Source organism: Stegodyphus dumicola, chromosome 9 (assembly GCF_044657685.1).
Source record: "Stegodyphus dumicola isolate Sdum_Otavi_A_Nest chromosome 9, ASM4465768v1".
Classification (NCBI taxonomy): domain Eukaryota; kingdom Metazoa; phylum Arthropoda; class Arachnida; order Araneae; family Eresidae; genus Stegodyphus; species Stegodyphus dumicola.
Window position 1 is genome coordinate 85,491,625 of NC_140776.1, and position 19,210 is coordinate 85,510,834.

The 19,210-nt window shown below is 34.5% G+C and overlaps 1 protein-coding gene across 2 annotated transcripts in view; it reads right to left on the minus strand.

Moving 5' to 3' along the window:
- The window catches only part of LIMK1 (LIM domain kinase 1), an 85,391-nt gene extending 79,802 nt beyond the window's left edge, over window positions 1-5,589 (minus strand). For both annotated transcript variants that reach the window (XM_035353502.2, XM_035353501.2), the window contains exons 1-2: window positions 5,454-5,589; window positions 5,263-5,356 (exon numbers count right to left, since the gene is read on the minus strand). In XM_035353502.2, coding sequence (XP_035209393.1) covers window positions 5,263-5,356; window positions 5,454-5,481 — 122 coding nt within the window. In that variant the 5' untranslated portion in view covers window positions 5,482-5,589. The remainder of the gene's footprint in view (window positions 1-5,262; window positions 5,357-5,453) is intronic.
- Between the last annotated feature and the right edge of the window lie 13,621 nt (window positions 5,590-19,210).

Consider the following 19,210-nt stretch of genomic DNA (forward strand, 5'->3'; position numbering starts at 1 on the left):
CGATATATTTTCACTCGAAAAGTCAAAGGAGCACCCAATTCTACAATACAGGCATACAAAAAATACATAATCTCAATAAACTACATTTTAAACCAAACAATAAAATAACATAAAAAAGGAAAAACATGTTATACATTTAAACACTACAAAAAGCAAATACCCACTTACCCTATTTAGAAGTTCCTTCGTCTTTAGTCTGTGGCACACCAAATTCCCTAACAGCATCCAAAAACTTCCTAAAATTATCTGAACTCGAATCCGTATATCGGCGTCACCACACCTGAACCTTTCTTCCTACGATCGCATTCAAAATCCATCTAAACATTTTTTTACGTTCAACTAGATGCATATCCTTCCTACATACAGGACACTTATAATGCCTACTAAGTAAACCTTCATTTACACACCAGTCATTTAACGCTCATTTCCCCTTTCATTCCAAATCGTACAGAAACTTTGAATTAATCTTGCTACATTCAGCCATTCTACCATCTAAACAATAAAACAAACACACACCACAAAAGCGCTTACGAAACATCCCATGATTCAAAATTTCCCAGAATCATGGACCCGATTATGTCACAATAGGGTTTCCATAACATTTAACTACTCAGGCTACCATAAATAAAACAACAACTTGGCGATAAATAAAACAACTTCGCCATAATACAAGGGGTACCTTAAAGTCTACTCTAACCTTTGTTTCTATCAGTTCGAACTCTCCTATCATCAGCACTTTCTCTGGAAGTTTTTGGGCAGTCAAGTAGTTGGGAAAGTGCAGCATCCTTTTGAAACTTAGGACAAACCAAATTAATTTTTATAGAAGTTCCATTTTCTCCTCAAAATGTTCAGTTGCTCTTTCACTGTGTGATTCAACAAAATATTTTCATAAATCTATAAAGGATGAAAAATTGGCTAATCTTTGGAATATGGTAACAGGTAGTTGGCGACATTTTGGTAAGGCGATAAAGGTTACTAGCTAGGACTTTAGCACTGTACATGGATAAAGTCAAGAGTGTGCGCAATGTCATTTTTGTGCAATTCTGGGATTTTTTTTTAAGTGAAAATAGGTCGACGTGTACATGGATACCGTGTACGTGCAATTCTTAAAAACACGACAAGCAGTTTGCGATTCTGCACTTTCTCCCAATTTCGCACCTAATTTTTGTCATGAATAAGCACTTTTTTACCATAAAAGTTCTAGCATAAGCGTAATTCGGCTAGCAGATTGTTGGAAAAAAAATGTTGAGTAAAAAAAAAAAAAAAACATGCCTTTACTTCGTGAAAACAAAAACTAGCAGGTTGCTGTAGCAGGGTTGGTCGCCAAAAAATCGCCAAGTTACCATAATCCAAAGATTAACCGAAAAATTTAGTATCGACTACTACTATAGATTCATAAGAAAATGTTATAAATAGTTTCAACGTAAAATGAAAATGCAGGTTACTTTGCAATTCATTAGGTTTCCATTCAGAAAAATAAATAAATAAATAAATAAATAAAATAAGAAGAAGAATCTAGGAAATGCTAGCTAGCTGTGTTTAAATGTATATTCCCATTATCCTGGTATTCTAGAGAGATTTATGAAGTTTCCACTTGCCTATTAATAACTTAAAAATACCTTAGTTACCTCAACAAGGTATACCTTAATTATACCTTAGTTAATATCTTAACACATTTTATTATAGATTTAGTTAAATGCTTTCGAATTAATGATTAACTACTGTGTTATTTGTTAATTCATGTGTCGGTATAATTAATTTCAGGTTTTATTGAATTTAAAATAACTGTGAACATTTAGTCAATATAAAACTTGTAACAGTAAGGCCTAATTTTTGGAAAATCAAGAAATACACATTTTTTAAATGCACAAATTGAAATGTATTTTCAATTTAAAAAAATCGTATAGTTTAAAATACTGCTGGTACATACCTTAGAATGTTTTGATAAGCTGAAATTCTGCTAGTAAATTGCACATAACTACTTTTTCATATCAAATCTAATTTGAAAAAGGAAAAAATTTTTTTTTCCAGTATTTGAATAATTTTCTCTGCAATAAGGAGCACAAAAAGTGTAAATTATTTTTCAACAGATTATTACCAAATAAATTACTTTTCAATAGATTATTACCAAATAAAATTTTTTTAAATCTCTTCTAAACATTCATGTAATATACAAATCTTTTGCTGAAATTACAAGCATGCAGTACTATGAGTTGGTTTTGCTCGTTACCTCCAAAACAGCAGTGATAGGTTGTTATGTCTACTAGTTCCCTCTCTAGTGATGTCATTCACAGCAGAAGGGAAGCCTTATCATTTTGATGGTAACGGTTCATCCCATCTGTTAGGAAACTATGCTCATGATGGTAGAAGATAGACTAATTGGCGATGGACTGGTGCCTATTCCACATTTACCTCTACCTGTATTATCATTGACAACTATGCCATCAATATGTCTAAATTATAACATTTTAATCAGCCTGACTGTATTTATCTGCACATGGAATATAAGTTCATGTATGGAAGCACAAAATTTGTTCATTCTTAAATGAATAGTTTTAAGCTTGTCAATGCCCTGCCTGTATAATATTTTTAGCCAACTTACAGTTACATAAACAGATTCGATTTTCACTTTTTTAAAGTAGAAAAAAAGATAGCTGATATCTTCATCATGTGTGACTGCCTCGAAAGTAATGCTTTCAAAGATTCAATGTGCTAGCAAGGTCAATTATAATGTTTATACAGTTTGCCTTTCAGTTGGTTGCGCAAGGTGTTTTTTAGTTAATCTTTGGATTATAGTAACTTGGCGATTTTTTGGCGAAAATTTGGCGACCAACCCTGCTACAGCAACCTGCTAGTTTTTGTTTGGACGCCATTTTGTTTTCACGAAGTAAAGGCATTTTTTTTTTTTTTTTTTTTTTTTCTCAACATTTTTTTCCAACAATTTGCTAGCCGAATTACGCTTATGTTAGAACTTTTATGGAACAAAAGTGCTTAATTATGACGAAGATTAGGTGCGAAATTGGAACAAAGTGCAGAATCGCCCACTTCTTGCGGCGTTTTTAAGAATTGCACATACACGGTATCATCCATGTACACATCGGCCTATTTTCACTTAAAATAACATCCCAGAATTGCACAAAAATGGCATTGTGCACACTCTTCACTTTATCCATGTACACTGCTAAAGTCCTAGCTAGTAACCTTTATCACCTTACCAAAATGTCGCCAAACTACCTGTTACCATTTTCTAAAGATTAGCCTGTTTTTTTAATTCTACTTTTCCTGGTCATGTTACGTTCGCCTTACCACACTCAATATTGTATTTATCTACAAATGATTTGCATTACATTAATTATAAGTGAACTAAAATTAGATACTTTTTAATTATGTCACCCCTAAAAGTTACAAAAAAAAAAAAAAAAAAATGCAGTTTGTCACAAAATAATAAGTAAATCTACAAACTGGTATTTAAGTGGCAACTGAAATACACATGTAGTATCTGTGTGTTTTAGACAGTTTGGAGTAGTGAATTGTATGGATGTTGACTTTAAGCAATTTTCTGATGTTTTTAAAGTGAAAACAGATTACCGTGTATGTTGGGAGCATTGCTTCGTACTCAATCACTATGCTGCCTACATCATGCTAATCGGACTCTCCTATCTGTAAACGTAAGTGGGACGCAAACAGATGGTCTTCTGGCAAACAATCTTCCTCATTCAGTCTTTTGGAAACAGTCACCCACGGGATCCTGTGGCTGCATACAGGTCCCGAGAGAGCTGAGAAGTTGTAGCCCTTCTGTTACGCCTCACTAAAATGGACAAAATGCGATTTTCTCAGGCCGTCGTGGCTCTTGGACAACCTTCCCCAGGCTTTCTCTCGATGAATCCAGTATCCTGAAACTGTTTCCATAGATTACACACAATGCTGGGCTTTAAATTAAACTCTCTACATATCCGGACTTGTGATTGGTCTGCCTCTAGCCTCCCCACAATCCGCCACCTCATTCCATCATCTAAAAGTTGATGGTTACTCATTTTTACTGTTCTGATGTGAATTTAACCGATTGCTGCAAGATAACACCAATAAATTTGCCTAAGTGTGCTAGCCAATGCAATTCATCTTACTCTCCATGCACTTATAAAGCCTGTTTTTCTGATGGCTCCACCTACACACACGTATACGCTTATGTATTTGCCATACAAGATTTGCATTTTTATCTAGAAGCAATGTTTTTTCTTTCAGTTCAGTTCTTTTCACGCAATTCGATAAAATATGCAAATTCTCTTAATTTATTTCACCAGTGTAGTTTAGGGTAGGGTGATGGCGATACTCTGCAGTGATAGCGAATCTTTATGTGGTAACATAATGTTCACGTTTGTTAAAGTTGCATATTACTTACTGCATATAGAACAAAACTACATTTAATATAAATCTATGAGAAGTTCTAATACAATACATAACAACACTAAAGGCATAAAAATAATTATCATAGGTTATTGTCTGTATTATTAGGATCTTGCTAGCAGCAAAAGTCTGTCCAGACGAGAATTTGACATGATTCCGAGGTCTTGCCTTGTCTAAAACAGTCTGCAGACTGAATAAGTCATACTCTCTTTATTTTTGGTCATATTTTATATCCTCTGATTTGTTATAGTTGAAACGATATTAGAGAAGAACAGAATCACTAGTCCATCAGCCTCCCTGAAATCGAGAGGGTTTGCGTCAGACAGAGTGCAGAAATCCTAAAATCCCTCAACACTGGTTGTGAAATTATGATTCTTGTAATGTCAAGTGGAGCTACAACTGAAAAATTATTGCTTCTGCAATGTCAGAGCCAGAGATGTTTCACACCTCAAAGCACCTTGAACAATGCAGCCTGAAGGCGACTGCACACACGAATTTATCTTTGTACGGTTTGTTTGTAAAACGACCCTGTTTAGACAGATTTTTTACGAACACTTACTATTTTTAGGCAGAAAGGAGAAATAACCAAATTAAAACTGAGAATTAAAGGACTACTGCAATCTAAGTTGAAATTTTGCTTTCTATACTAATATACTTTTATATTACATACACACACATATATATTATAATGATAACTTTTAATAATTCATCAACATATTTAATATGCACAAATTTTAAACTATGCAGCAGCAGTACAGCATAGGACTTCTTAATACATACACACAGAGTATATCAACATCTCTTGTATATTAAAAAAAAAAAAAAAAAAAAAACTTGAAAAACATTCTCAATTCATACCTGAAACAATCGACATGCCACTCATTGCTTAATGCTTGCAAAAATTCATCGTCAATAACATTCAAGCATCCAGCGCAAACATTAGCAGATTCATCTATTTCAAACGTATGAAACATAAATATTATACATGACAACCGACAAAAACAAGAAATTACAATTTTTATCCTTATTCTAAAAAGAGGGTAAATTACCAGAAGCAGAAGGAGAACTATCCCCCATTTCTTCATCCCTGAAATAAAATGTGTCTGCAATACCAAACCCCTACAAATAAATCAACATAGACAATGTTGCCAAATTCGAAAAACCATGGTTTTTGGTAGCTTGAAGTAGACCTTAAAATCAGGAACTGCAATAATTTAAACAGAAATTAAATAACAATAAAGATAACAATCATACTGTAAGTAATAAAAGAGATACAAATGTCACTAAATTACAGAGTCTGTCAAATAATTATTATTTATTTTTTTTTTTTTTATAACTTTGATTTTAAATGAAGGGGCTTTACCCTTTTCAGAAACCAAACTGATAAGTATCTCCTGTCAAAAGAGGCAAATATTTTCAGGTTTATATTACTGGAAGCGGTTTTTGTACATCTTAAAAAAAATATAATATACTCATAACCTAAGAAATACCATCAAAGAGTAGTCTTTCTATATCATCAAGAAGTAGCTTGCAGAAGTACATAGCAGACGTTTGATAGTTCGTCTTCGATACATTTGTTGCGAGACTGTATGTTAATTTCATTCTTCCCTACGGTTAACCAGTAAAAAGAAAAAGTAAAAATGGAATAAGTAACCAAAATAAAATAGGAGATCCGTCTAAGTATCAAATAAAACAGGCAGCAGGGAAACCACCTAAGAAATCAAATAAAATAGACAGCAGGCAATCCGCCTGAGTGTTTAACCTTCGTATAAGACACATACGGGATTTGGTGACGTTTTGCTGACATCAGCATCATCACTCTGGTGATCAACAGTGAACGCGTTATTTTGGTGTTGGCCTGACTTGTGTCGAATGGAAAGAGAGTGACAGCGCGCTTTTATTCTGCATCAGATAAAAGAATATCTGGAACAACAAAAGGATGATAAGAAGAATCGAGATGGTAGAATGGGATATTTCGCTTAGTTGCCAACAGTCGCGAAGAAAGATTTAATGAATGAAATGTAGTTCCTTTTTACTCTCCTCAAATACGAAATTGCCCCCCTTTCTATATACCTTTCCTTCGCACCTATGCTTGATTTTACGCTCATCTGTGCAGAAAGACTTAGCGGGTGCAAAACAAGACATCTGTCTACTTTGTCTGTCTGTCTACATCTGTCTACTTTATCTGTCTGTTGTTGTACTAGCTTAATGTCATGTGAACTGTTTTTAATTAAAATTTGAATTATTTGAGCCATATTCATTAGTTTAGTCTACTTTGGAAGTCTAGAAGTTATTAAGTGAAACAAACTAAATAAGAAGTTACATGGTGTCAGGAGCAAAATGGATTTCAGACCACCTGCTCCGCTGACATTCTCCATCAAAAATGTTAAAGAAAATGGGAAAAATGGAAACAAGAGCTAGAAAACTATTTACTTGCAACGGAAAAAAGATGCCAAGCCAGATAAGAATTGCAATTCTTTTGAATTTACTCGGTACTAAAGGACTCGAAATTTATAACACATTTCGATTTGAGCCACCTGAGAATAAAGAGAAGTACGAAGAGGTCTTGAAGTCTTTTGAAGATTATTGTTCACCACGGCAGAGTGTCGTATATGAACGTTACAAATTCCTTTTGTGTAGCCCAGCAAGAAGGGCAAACAATTGAATGTTATGTCACTCAGTTCCCTCTCAGCGTTAAGGCCGGAAAATTCCGTACAGAAAGTTGCCTCCCACATTCATTATACATGAAAATTTCTGCTAGATTTTTGAAAGTCTAGAAGTATCTAGCTTCAGTTTGGATGTATATTGGAAGAAAAGGAATCAAAGTACAAAATGAAAGAGTCATTTTTTAATTAAAATAAAAAAATATCACATATTCATGACATTTTGAGAACCTTTGAAATTTCAGGGCTCAGAGGGTTTTAAAGACTTTAGCTTCAACTAGTGAGTTTGCTAAACAAGAAAATGATGTTACGGAGAACACAGAAAATATATAAAGAAAATGTATTCAAAACAGGTAATTCATTTGCGGGCTGCCTCTACCCGAGGCTGTGTGCATTACGAATAAAGACAAAAAAATCTTAATAAGCCAAAACTTCTTTATTTTCATCATAACAGTCTTTTTTTCTCTTCCGAGATCAGGTTTTTAGTTCTGTCTACAGAAAAAAAAATTTCCAAAATATTCAGCACGCCATGGACCTTATAAGAAATAGACTAACCCAAATGGTTTTTCTCCCTCTCCTGAGGCGTTCCCGGCTGTCACCTTGATCACATCCGGAGGAGTACGGACGACTTGCAGAAATTTAACAGTGGTTGCCTATTGCAGTATGTATAATTGTCAAGAAAAAGCTGATTGTAGCGCCTCATTTCATAAATTAGAATTTCTACATATTTTTATGTTTGAAAGAGAGATTGATTTTTAAAAATTTAGCATATATTTATCAAGCATAATTAACGTTCCAAATAATTATAAAGCTATTGCATGCTTTCAGGGCTGGATATTTTTTTAGCTTTTCCTATGCTGTAAGGAAATTTGTAACTACTTCTTTTAGAAAATAATATTTTATATCTGAACTAACCGAAATTTCAAACAAGCAATTTTCTCTTGCAATTTTTATGCTTTTTATTGGTGTATATATGTAAATAATACTAAAATATTTCAAAAAGAATTTTTGAAAGTTTTGTTTAAAAGTCCAAATTGTGCTGCTTTTTTTAAATTATAGATGAGTATTATAGCAAAATTTCTATGAAGGAATTTTATTTCAAATATATTTCATAATGATAAACACTTTTGATTCCTTAACTTTTATACATTTAATTCTAATATTAAAATTGTATTTAACCATAATAATTAATTTTGCTTGTATTTTATAGTGATTATTTTTTTTAATTTATTTTTTATTCTGCATAAGATTTTTTTTATTTACTGTTAATTTAATTTATTAGCCCAAAGGGGCGGTACCCTACAAATGCTGTTAGTTTCGAAGGGGCATTTTGCGCTCTTTTAGTATAAATGTCCGTATCTCCTTGCAACTTGTTACCAAATATTATCACCCTATATTATGTGTAAAGAAATTAAATAATGAAGAATCTGCATGAATTACATGTATGTTTCTCACACTGTGGCAAAAACGACAGTATCTAGAGCAAGAAAATTTTGAATAATATAATCCTTCGCAGTAACATGGGCATCTGGACGGGCGAATTTCGAATTTGTTTTAATCCGTTTCATATTTTATAAAACTTTAACGAATTTTTGATTAAAAAACTCAACGAGCGAGCACTGTACGGAAAATAACAGTTTTATCTCCAGTGCGAAAATTCTAAAGATATGCTGTTTTGAAATGTATGTAGTTTATGGGCGAAGAACATGATATTCAATAAATATAGGTAACACACAAAACTTTAAAAAAAGGTTCCTTTTTGGCGTAACATAAAATCTGAGAGTTTCTAGATTTTATTTTATCTTTTTTTTCACTTCATTACACTCAGAAAATTTTATGCTCTAAATTTTATAAATTACTAAAATAAATAATCCACTTTAATGTTAGTAATTTAATGATCATATAATCAAATAAATGATCGTTTTGTAACGTTATTATAGTTTTGAAAATCACTGCCTGAAAATGTTCATTAAATTAAAAAGAATTATCAGATCTTGTTTAATTTTACCTTATTTATTTCGAAGCATCACGTACTATCTATCTTATTTAATTTTACTTTATTTTTACCCGAAATTAAGTTCATAAATTTTGTGCTTAGAGTTTGTACCGTTTTACCAAAGTAAAGATATTTATACAAGAACTACGCGTGAAAAAAATGCGCGAAATGCAGTAAAACGTGCTTTAATGAGTTATATTAAATCCTATTTGGAAAAAACTGTGGCTTTCATTGTCTCATCACTATACAACGCATCACATTTAATAATTAAAAAGATTATGTGATAGAAACGCCGTAGGTTTCAGTGTTAAAATTAACCAGATCGTCCAGATCATGTAAACCAGATCGTCCCTACTCTTTCTTGCGGACATGTCGGTGACGCGTGCCCCGCCCACTGGGTTAGTCTATCTCTTATAAGGTCCATGTTTGTAAATGATTCAGACACTCTTGTCTTGACACTCAGGTTGAGTGTCAAGCTCATAACAAACATTATTTAAAAGATCCAAGTCTTTTTGGAGCTTTTACGAATCGTCCAGAGGAGGAATATTGTTGCATTACCATTTTATCAGGTTCAATTCCCCTTTTTAACGTACATCCAGCACAAGAATTAGATTGCTCTTTACACAGTTTCTTATCAGGGATTATGTTTCTGTCATTGGCCTGTATCTCCAGAGGAAAAATGCGTTGTATTGGTCGTACAACCGTTCCATGCCGGGTCTTAAGTTTAACCGTGCGAATCTTTCCATCACGTCCAGGGATCAATTCTGTAATTCGGGCTAAGGGCCAAAATAAACGTTTTTTGTTATCATCCCCCATCAGTACTATTTTTTCAACTACAGGTTCCCGAGATAGTTTTTCATTATGCTTTTGAAACAGTTGACTAAGGTATTCTTTTCTAAAGCGTTGTCGCAGATCATTTAACAGATTAGTTCTATTCATTTAACAGATTAGTTTTTAATCTCTTATTAAGACTTGACGAATTTAATTCATCAAGATCTTCAACACTGGAATTTCTCTTCTCGATATGAAACATAGCGTTGTCAGAGAGACAATTTCCTGCGGATCTTCAGAAACACACGTTAAGGGTCTACTATTAATTACAGTTTCACAATCACAAATAATAGTATAAATTTCTTCATATGATAACACTGATTTACCTAAAGTACGTTTCAGAAATTCTTGTTTCGAACCAACCTCTCCCACCAGCCGCCCCACCAAGCTGCAGCCGATGTTATTCGCACCAGCGGTGCGATTAGCCGCTTAAGCTATTCGCACCATCATGAACCACGCATGCGCATTGAGTTGTCAGATCCGTCATTTGAACCCAATCGAAAAGAACGGATTCTACGTACGCAAACTGCCCAAGTGTTGTAGTGAATCTTTTTTTAAAAGGTGAGTTAGTATTATCATTTTTAAAGCGTTGGCGACTCTCAAAAGTTTAGAAAGGAAAATGGGTTCCTTTTCTTTTAAAAAGAAGGAACACATTTCCTTTTATTGAAGTATATATATAAAAAAGCAGATTTTTATGTTCGCAATGTTTATCGTTTTCCTGAACGGTTGGAATAGTTTAAATGACTGATTTGGGGGGTGGATTTTGTTCACATTTTTTGTACTTCTTAGAATACATTTAACTTCAAAGATGTGTTTTGCGCAATCAAGACTTTAATTCATTCCTCTTTGAAAATTTTTGTTCGAGAATAAAAATTAGAAATAAAGATAATCAAAATTAGACAGAGGGTTTTTGTGTAGAAAATTTAGACATGAATTAAGTTAAAAGCGATTAAATCAACAATTAATCATATAATACTGTTTATTAACAATTCTGCATGCCTGTTATTTTTTTTATGGAAATACTTGACATTTTCAGGTCACAAAAAGTACTTCAAAGAATTTTAAAATATTAGTACAAACACATTAATAAATTAAATTGAAATAAAGAATGGGATGTAATTTAAAAGGCAGAAATAATTTAATGTAAGAGATTCGGATTTAAAAGTTTGCACACACAAATGATTTATCAGATTTTATAAGGCTTTATTTCATAAATAACTTTGATTTTGAAATATGGCATTTGAACCTATAACCATGTGTGGATACTGAAAAAGTGATGAATATAGAAGAATATTATAATTTCCAGCAAGTTTTCTTATTGAATAATAAATTCTGATAGTCCTGTGCTATAAGACTTGGGTCTAAGTTTGCATAAAAATTCCTCTGTTAAATAAAAGAATTTAAGTATTTTCTGTAGCCTTTTTGTCAATACATTAAACAATTTTTGAACTAATTACACGTCCTCGCTTGCAATTAAATTATCATTAAATCCCTATTTTAACTAATCCTTTCCTGAACATTATTATGTATATAGATTGACCTCGTTTTTGTAACTGATAATTATTACTTGCAAATTATTCTTTTGCTGGTGAACTATTAACAACCCTTTCTATTGCTGAGTTAGGGTTAAAAACCTTCGCTCTCGCTACCGCCTGCCTTACGGAAATCGGCGTAAAATGCTGGTACCAGGACTGATTGTGCGCAAGCGCAAACGTAGGTGGTGTGAACAGTCTCTTAGCTATTCGAACCATCGGTGCGATTAGCCACTGCGCCAAGCTGCAGAAGGTGGAATAAATTTCCAGAGTACCTTTACAGTTCCCGTTTCCTTTAATACTTTAGCCCAATTTAGTTTTCATAAATCATTAGATGCACCCCGAAAATTTGTCCCGTTATCACTATAGATTCACTAGGGCATCCGCGCCTAGCAACCAATCGTCGAAGCGCCAGAAGAAAAGATCCGTAGAAAGAGAATTTACAAGTTCAAGGTGAATGGCACGCTACACAGTGCACGTGAACAGCGCGATCCCCACCTTTCCTCCATTTTTTTAAAAACAGGGGTATTTAATCTTTTACAAATGATACAGTTAAAGAGGACATTTTTAATGGCCTTTCTAGCTCTGACTATCCAAAATGTTTTTCGTAATGTACATTGCATCATCTGAAGACCAGCATGACAATTCTTATTATGTACATTTATGATTAATAACTTAATGAAATCACATTTTTCTGGCTATAGTATCAGTCAGATAATAATTTTGAACCAAATGAATTATAATTTTTTCAGAATTTTCAATTTCATGTGAAAGTTCAATGTTTCTATTCTTTTCAGAACCATCTTTACAATTATTTACAAATTTAAATATCCATGCAAATATTCTAATCATTTTATCATAATTGGATTCAGTGATTCGATACCAAGGGGTGCGTCTTTTGATAGATCAATATTCACTCTTTTTATCTCTTACCTCTCCAATTCTACTTCATCATACAAACAAATAATCTCACCAGTGGGCCAGTTTTCAGGGCCTTCTCGCAACCACAAGGGGGCTTCGCCCCATCTAGACCGAAGCATTTGCTTCACAAAACATCCGCGCGATAACAAATCGGCAATATTCAGTTTCCCTGGGACATGTCTTCATGAATGACCTCGAGTCAACTTTCGAATCTCTTTAACCCTACTTTCGACGAAAACGGACCAATTTCCTTGCTCTGTTCCTTCCTCTGCTTGTTGCACCAAAGGGCAGTGGTGGGATCGGACCAGAGGGTAACTTTTAAGTCGGGCTAACTGAGAGCCTTGATTTGCAAGTCTAGAACCTATACAACAGGCCATTAATTCTAAGCGAGGAATGCTTAAAGGTTTCAAAGGCGATACTCTAGACTTCGCCCGTACGAGATTTATTTTTACCAGAATTAAATACTGATCGAACAAAGACTCACGCTGCATACGCCCCCTTGTAAGCATACATAAATACATGTAGTTCAGACGTGTCATTAGTAAACAAGTATCGAAGCAAAGTAACACCGTTCGAAACCTTAAGTTCTCTAAACCAGTTCAAAAATGTATTTACATCATTTGGAGACAATTCATCATCCCATGCAATTTTCACTTTACACGATTTTTACAACAGTAGTTTCGGAAGCAATGTAGTTGGCGTTAATAAACCAATACGATCAAAAATTGTCCTCTTTGTGATTTTCGTATTACAGGTCAATGTATCTGTATTTGTGCAGCAACTCAACGTATCATTATGCAAATTCCAAATTACCCCTGAAACGGAAGTATCCCCGGCTAATCTTTGGAATATGGTAACCGCTTGTTTGGCGACATTTTGGTAAGGCGATAAAGGTTACTAGATAGGACTTAAACAATAATCTGAGAAGTACACAGTTCGAATCACAGTTTATTTTGTCTCAGTCAAATGAGAGATCATGAGACATGTCATGTGACATTTTCCGGAAAATTCCGATCGTCATTTTAGCTAATAAGCACTTAGAAACAATTTCGCTGCTAAAAGTACAGAATCGCCCACTTATTTGTTTGGCGCTTTTTAGAAGAGTAAGAAGAATTGGATTTTTGTCAATTTTCTTTGACTTTCTAAGTGAAAATAGGTCGATGTGTATATGGATAAAGTCAAGAGTGTGCGCACTGCCATTTTTGTGCAATTCTGGGATTTTTTAAGTGAAAATAGGTTGACGTGTACATGGATAATGCGTATGTGCAATTCTTAAAAACGCGGCAAGCAGTGGACGATTCTACACTTTCTCCCAATTTCGCACCTAATCTTCGTCATGATTAAGCACTTTTATTCCATAAAGGTTCTAGCATAAGCGTAATTCGGCTAGCAAATTGTTGGAAAAAAATGTTGAGTAAAAAAAAACATGCCTTTACTTCGTGAAAATAAAATGGCATCTAAACAAAAACTAGCAGGTTGCTGACCAAATTTTCGCCAAAAAATCGCCAAGTTACTATAATCCGAAGATTCACCGTATCCCCTGAATGATTGTCAACATTTGTACCAGCCACATTGCTTTCAAAACCGCGCAAGTTACAACATCCATTTGACATGATTAATTTGGAATGCTCAATAAAAGTAAACTGGGTGAATCTTTAGGTTATGGTAACTTGGCAATTCTTTTGCGAAAATTTGGCAACCAACCCTGCTACAGCAGCAACCTGCTAGTTTTGTTTTGGACGCCATTTTTTTCACGAAGTAAAGACATGTTTTCTTTACTCAACATTTTTTCCAACAATCTGCTAGCCGAATTACGCTTATACTAGCACTTTTATGGAACAAAAATTTTATGGAAAATCATGACGAAGATTAGGTGCGAAATTGGGAGAAAGTGCAGAATCGCTAACTGCTTTTTAAGAATTTTTAAGAATTGCACATACACGGTATTTATGTAGACGTCGACCGATTTTCACTTAAAAAAAATCCCAGAATTCCAGAAAAATGTCATTGCGTACACTCTTGACTTTATCTATGTACACATCGACCTATTTTCACTTAAAAAGTCAAAGAAAACTGACAAAAATCCAATTCTTCTTACTTTTGTAAAAGGCACCAAACAGATAAATGGGCGATTCTGCACTTTAGAAGCGAAATTGTTTGTAAGTGCTTATTAGCTAAAATCACGATCGGAATTTTCTGGAAAATGTCACATTCATGATCTCTCATTTCTCTGAGACAAAATAATCTGTGATTCAAATTGTGTACTTCTCAGATTATTGCTAATGTCCTAGCTAGTAACCTTTATCGCCTTACCAAAATGTCGCCAAACTACCTGTTACCATATTCTAAAGATTAACCGTAAACTGTTCATCGATACTAAAAATACTAGATACACAATTATCCACATAAAATGATGATTTCAATTTTTGAGTAACTTCACTATGCTGACATAGGCAGTTTTCTATTAGATGGGTTCAACAAGTAGGGGCTCGAAGAAACTCCAAACACAACTCTGGAGTGCCTATAAATTTAATGTCCTTCACTGCATGGGAAAAAAAATTGAGAAAAATCTCTATCTTTAAATGCGACGGATAACATTAAGAAAGCCTTTTCAATATCGGCACTGATACCTATCGGATATATCCTGAAACGATCTGTAATATCGGGTATTAATTTAATAAGCTTCATTCCTTTACATAAATATTCGTTCAGAGTTTCCCTCTCAGAGGCAGAGGCGTCAAAACACCTGGCTCTTACCCAGGAGGCTCGGGTTCGATTCCCGGCGTGGGAACCAGCGTCAAAAACAGGACGAATTTTTGCGGTTTCACTTCCTAATTTGATTACATTCCTATGCGGCAAATAATGACATTCATTTTCAGTTCGTTTTTTGGTACGCGTTCAATAATATTCAACCTTTCTCATTCCTTGAACACATTTTGATAATCATCGAAAAGTTTGCTACATCTGAGTTTATAGATCATCTTTTGATACCTCTTCCAGGATAATTCTTTATTATCGCTTAAATGTGTCGTATGACATTTCCACGGAAGTTCTACTTCATATCTTCCGTCTGGAAGAATTTTCATTTTGTTCTCAAATTCAAGTAAATTAAAACTTTATTTCATTTTTACAATTTCGATTGGAGTGCATATTCCTATTTTTTCGAGTTCCCATAACTCATTCAAAGGAATTATCCGGACATGCATTGAAAATGTTTTCAAAATATTATACTTTTCACCCGAATTTCGTTTTCCAAATACAGTCCACCCAAGTTTCGTTTTGACAGCCGTTACCCCCCGATTGTAATTCAATAGAATTTTCCGTCAATAATTTTCCTATAACATCTGCTCCGATAATTTCAGTTTCCTTTCGCAATGGATCAGAAAATTCGATTTCCTTTTCTTTTAATTCATTCAAAATCTCTTTATCCTTAACCTTAGGAATAAAATCGGAAATCCTTTTTTCAATAAGTGCTTCAAAATTACATGCGAACTTTCCCTTTAAATTGCTAACCTCGACTAAAAACACTTCATGTTGTTTAGGTTTCGTTTCGTCCCCCCCCAAACAGTGCATGTATAACTGTCTCCTTTCTAAGTGGAGATACTTTAAGCTGACTCATCATACTTTCACTAACGTAGCTACTTTGGCTTCCGCTATCGCTTATGCAGCGAATAATTTTTTCGCGACCTTGACACAGAACTCGAACACAAAGCGTTTGCAAAAATAGTCTCGCTTCTGCTACAGTTAGAAAGAGAACTGTCTTTTGAAATACGTGTCTGATCGTTATTTTTTAGTGTTTTGTTGCACATTACATCAAAGTGATTACAACTTTTGCAAATAGAACAACTTAACTTACTTTTCGAAGAACAAAATTTACTAATGTGACTCGCTCTTCTCAGACAAGAGAAACAAGCACCTTTTCTTTCAATAACTTTTTTTTTTTTTTTTTTTACAAAAATTACAGTTGTGAATACTCTTACCTGAATTCTCAAGACTTAGCTAACACTGTTACGGGTTCATTTTGCTTTACCTGTCCGCGGTGAAAGTCTTTCTTCCTATGATTCTCTTGGGAGGCGAAACCAGTTCTTGCGAGTAGAAGCATATCTTCGCCTTTGACTTCCTGTTTTAACACATTACCGACCAGTAGCCTATTAATCGGCTTTTTATCGCCAACGCCTACCGACCGATAGCTATTAATCGGCTCTTCATCATCAACGTCTAGAGACCGATTGCCTATTAACTGACCTTTTTTTAGGCAACGCCTGCCGAACGATAGTCTATTACCGTATTTGACGGCATATAAGACGCACTTTTTTCCCTAAATTTGGTATCAAAAAAGTTACCTGCGTCTTATACGGGAAGGATACAGGTTAACTTTTCAATACTGAATGCTATTTTTAGCCCGAATAAATGTCTAAACACGCATAACTTTTTCTACATCTGCCATAATTATTTTGAGCATGCGTGAAATATCTGTCGCCAAAAAGCGCCAACGCTCGAAGCTGATGTCGGAGTTCGAACAGGTTCAACGGTCACATTACGTCTATGGAGCCTTTCCTTCTTTACATAGACTTTCTTTGACTCAGCCGACACGCGTCGGTACCGGTGCTACTCTGTATAAACGTGTCGGTATCGGTGCTTAAAACTATTTGTTTAAAAAAATACCCTAGAAAATATGACTACAGGAAACAAGAGATTAAGCTATACAATTCAGTATAAACTAGGAGTGTTAAACTACGCCAAAGTGCATGGAAACAGAGCAGCAGCAAAGCATTTCGGTAATTTTCCTTAATAAAAATATGTTTGGTAATTCCATTCAATGATTGTTTATTCGGCTTTTACGAAATGTGAGAACTAAAAGAAATCACATTTTAAGTTATTGTGGTACAGCGCTTTCGCGCGGACTATTGAAACTTTTTTTTCCTTGTGTGTGGCCTTCTAAATAAGGGTGCGTCTTATATGCCGTCAAATACGGTAATCGCTTTTTTTTTTCTCAGGGCTACCTAAAAATAGCCTATCAATCGGTAGCTATGGCGATACACAACTGCCATTTGCTATATCATCTGCATTTTATTATTAGTATTGAGGTACATTGCTCACTTGGCGTTGCTTCGTAAACTCCCATATTTTCAAAAATATTACCATTCACGATGAGCGAAAAAAATGGTACTGGAGAGTTTTATTTAGACGATTTATCAGATTGTCCTGACAGTTATTTAGAACATGAAGAATCTGCGCCTGAGCGGCCGATCGGACGTGCGTATGATGTTGAACCGCTAGCGGTCGGTAAAGTGTTAAGAAATTCATTAAATGTTGTGAGGATCGAGTCCCTTTAGTTTCAATGGAGTTGTGATTTCGGCTTCTTTCCCACGCCATCAGTTCTTCTGATAAGCAACTTTCCACTTAAGGGGGTCAAAAAATCACCGTATTCTTCTTGGGTTCTCCCCAGACTTTCCAACGATCGCAATTTTCCTTCTAGTTCATCATAAAGGGAGGGTAGATCAGTTTTTGCTCTTTAGATTACAGCGTTCTTCATCTCTAGGCTTAATAAGTCTCTCACATATATTTTCACAAGTAAATAAATCTTCGCGTCCAAAGCGCTCTCTTAGTTGTTCGATGGCTTTGGGATAATTAGCTGCCATTGCCGGAAAGCTAAGAACTAGGCGTCTTGCCTTCGATTTGGGTTCCATGGCCTGCAACAGATACTGCCATTTGCTATATCATCTGCATTTTATTATCAGTATTGAGGTACATTGCTCACTTGCGTTGCTTCGTAAACTCCCATATTTTCAAAAATATTACCATTCACGATGAGCGAAAAAAATGGTACTGGAGAGTTTTATTTAGACGAGGTACTGGAGAGTTTAGTTTAGTTATCATCAGCGATGCTTTTGTCGTTGTGGATTTTCTGGAACTGTTTCCAAAATGTCAGGTAATCTTTTGCTCCACCACTGAACTTTTTAAATTCAATTTTGGGCAATTTAAATCCTCGATTCTGAGTTACTTGGAAGAGAGGAGGCTTGTACTTCCGCATCTATTTGAGCATACTGTTCTAGAAATTGTCTCGGTAATTCTCCGCTTCTTAAAAGTAATCAATAAATAATTTTCTCCATCTTCAATCTCTGCAAAATCTGCTGCGAGATAGCATCCTGACATACGTCAAGTCTCTGGAATTTATCACAAAGTTGACACTTCAAAATCGAAAGAATTTTTAAATCTCTTACTTCTTTAGTTAATTCAGTTTGGATCTTCTTTGAGTTTTGAGAAAACTCAATTCTAAGTTTTTTCCTTTGCGCCTATAAAACGATCAAATCCATTTTCAAAATCAGAAGTTCAGTCCGAAAATACTAATCCATAGCATACTGTCCCGCCGAGGGTACCACTATGTTACGGAGAACACAGAAAAATGAAATATATTCAAAACAGTTCATTCGATTGCGGGCTGTCTCTACCCGAGGCTGGGTGCATTATGAATAAAGACAAAAAAAATCTTAATAAGCCAACATTTCTTTATTTTCATCATAACAATATACTTCTTTCGCAATATGAAGCAAACTCCATTGATGGAACACAGAAAAAACTTTATTTAGCACTCAAATTGGCGACATACAAAACAAAAAGAAGAAAGAATTCTAACGTTTAAAAAATAAATTACATTCTTCTTGCGAGAGTCGCACGTGGCACTCGAGCCTGGTTTCAAACATTGGCATTCACGAATACCTTAATATTTATCTATTTTAATTATTTAAACTATAAGATTTCAATAATATTTAAAGCTATTACAACCTCTCCCCCAACAGAGACTTTTTCCGAAGAGAAAAGTTCTGTAAAATTTGAAAGTTTATAAGATCAGCTTGCTCATT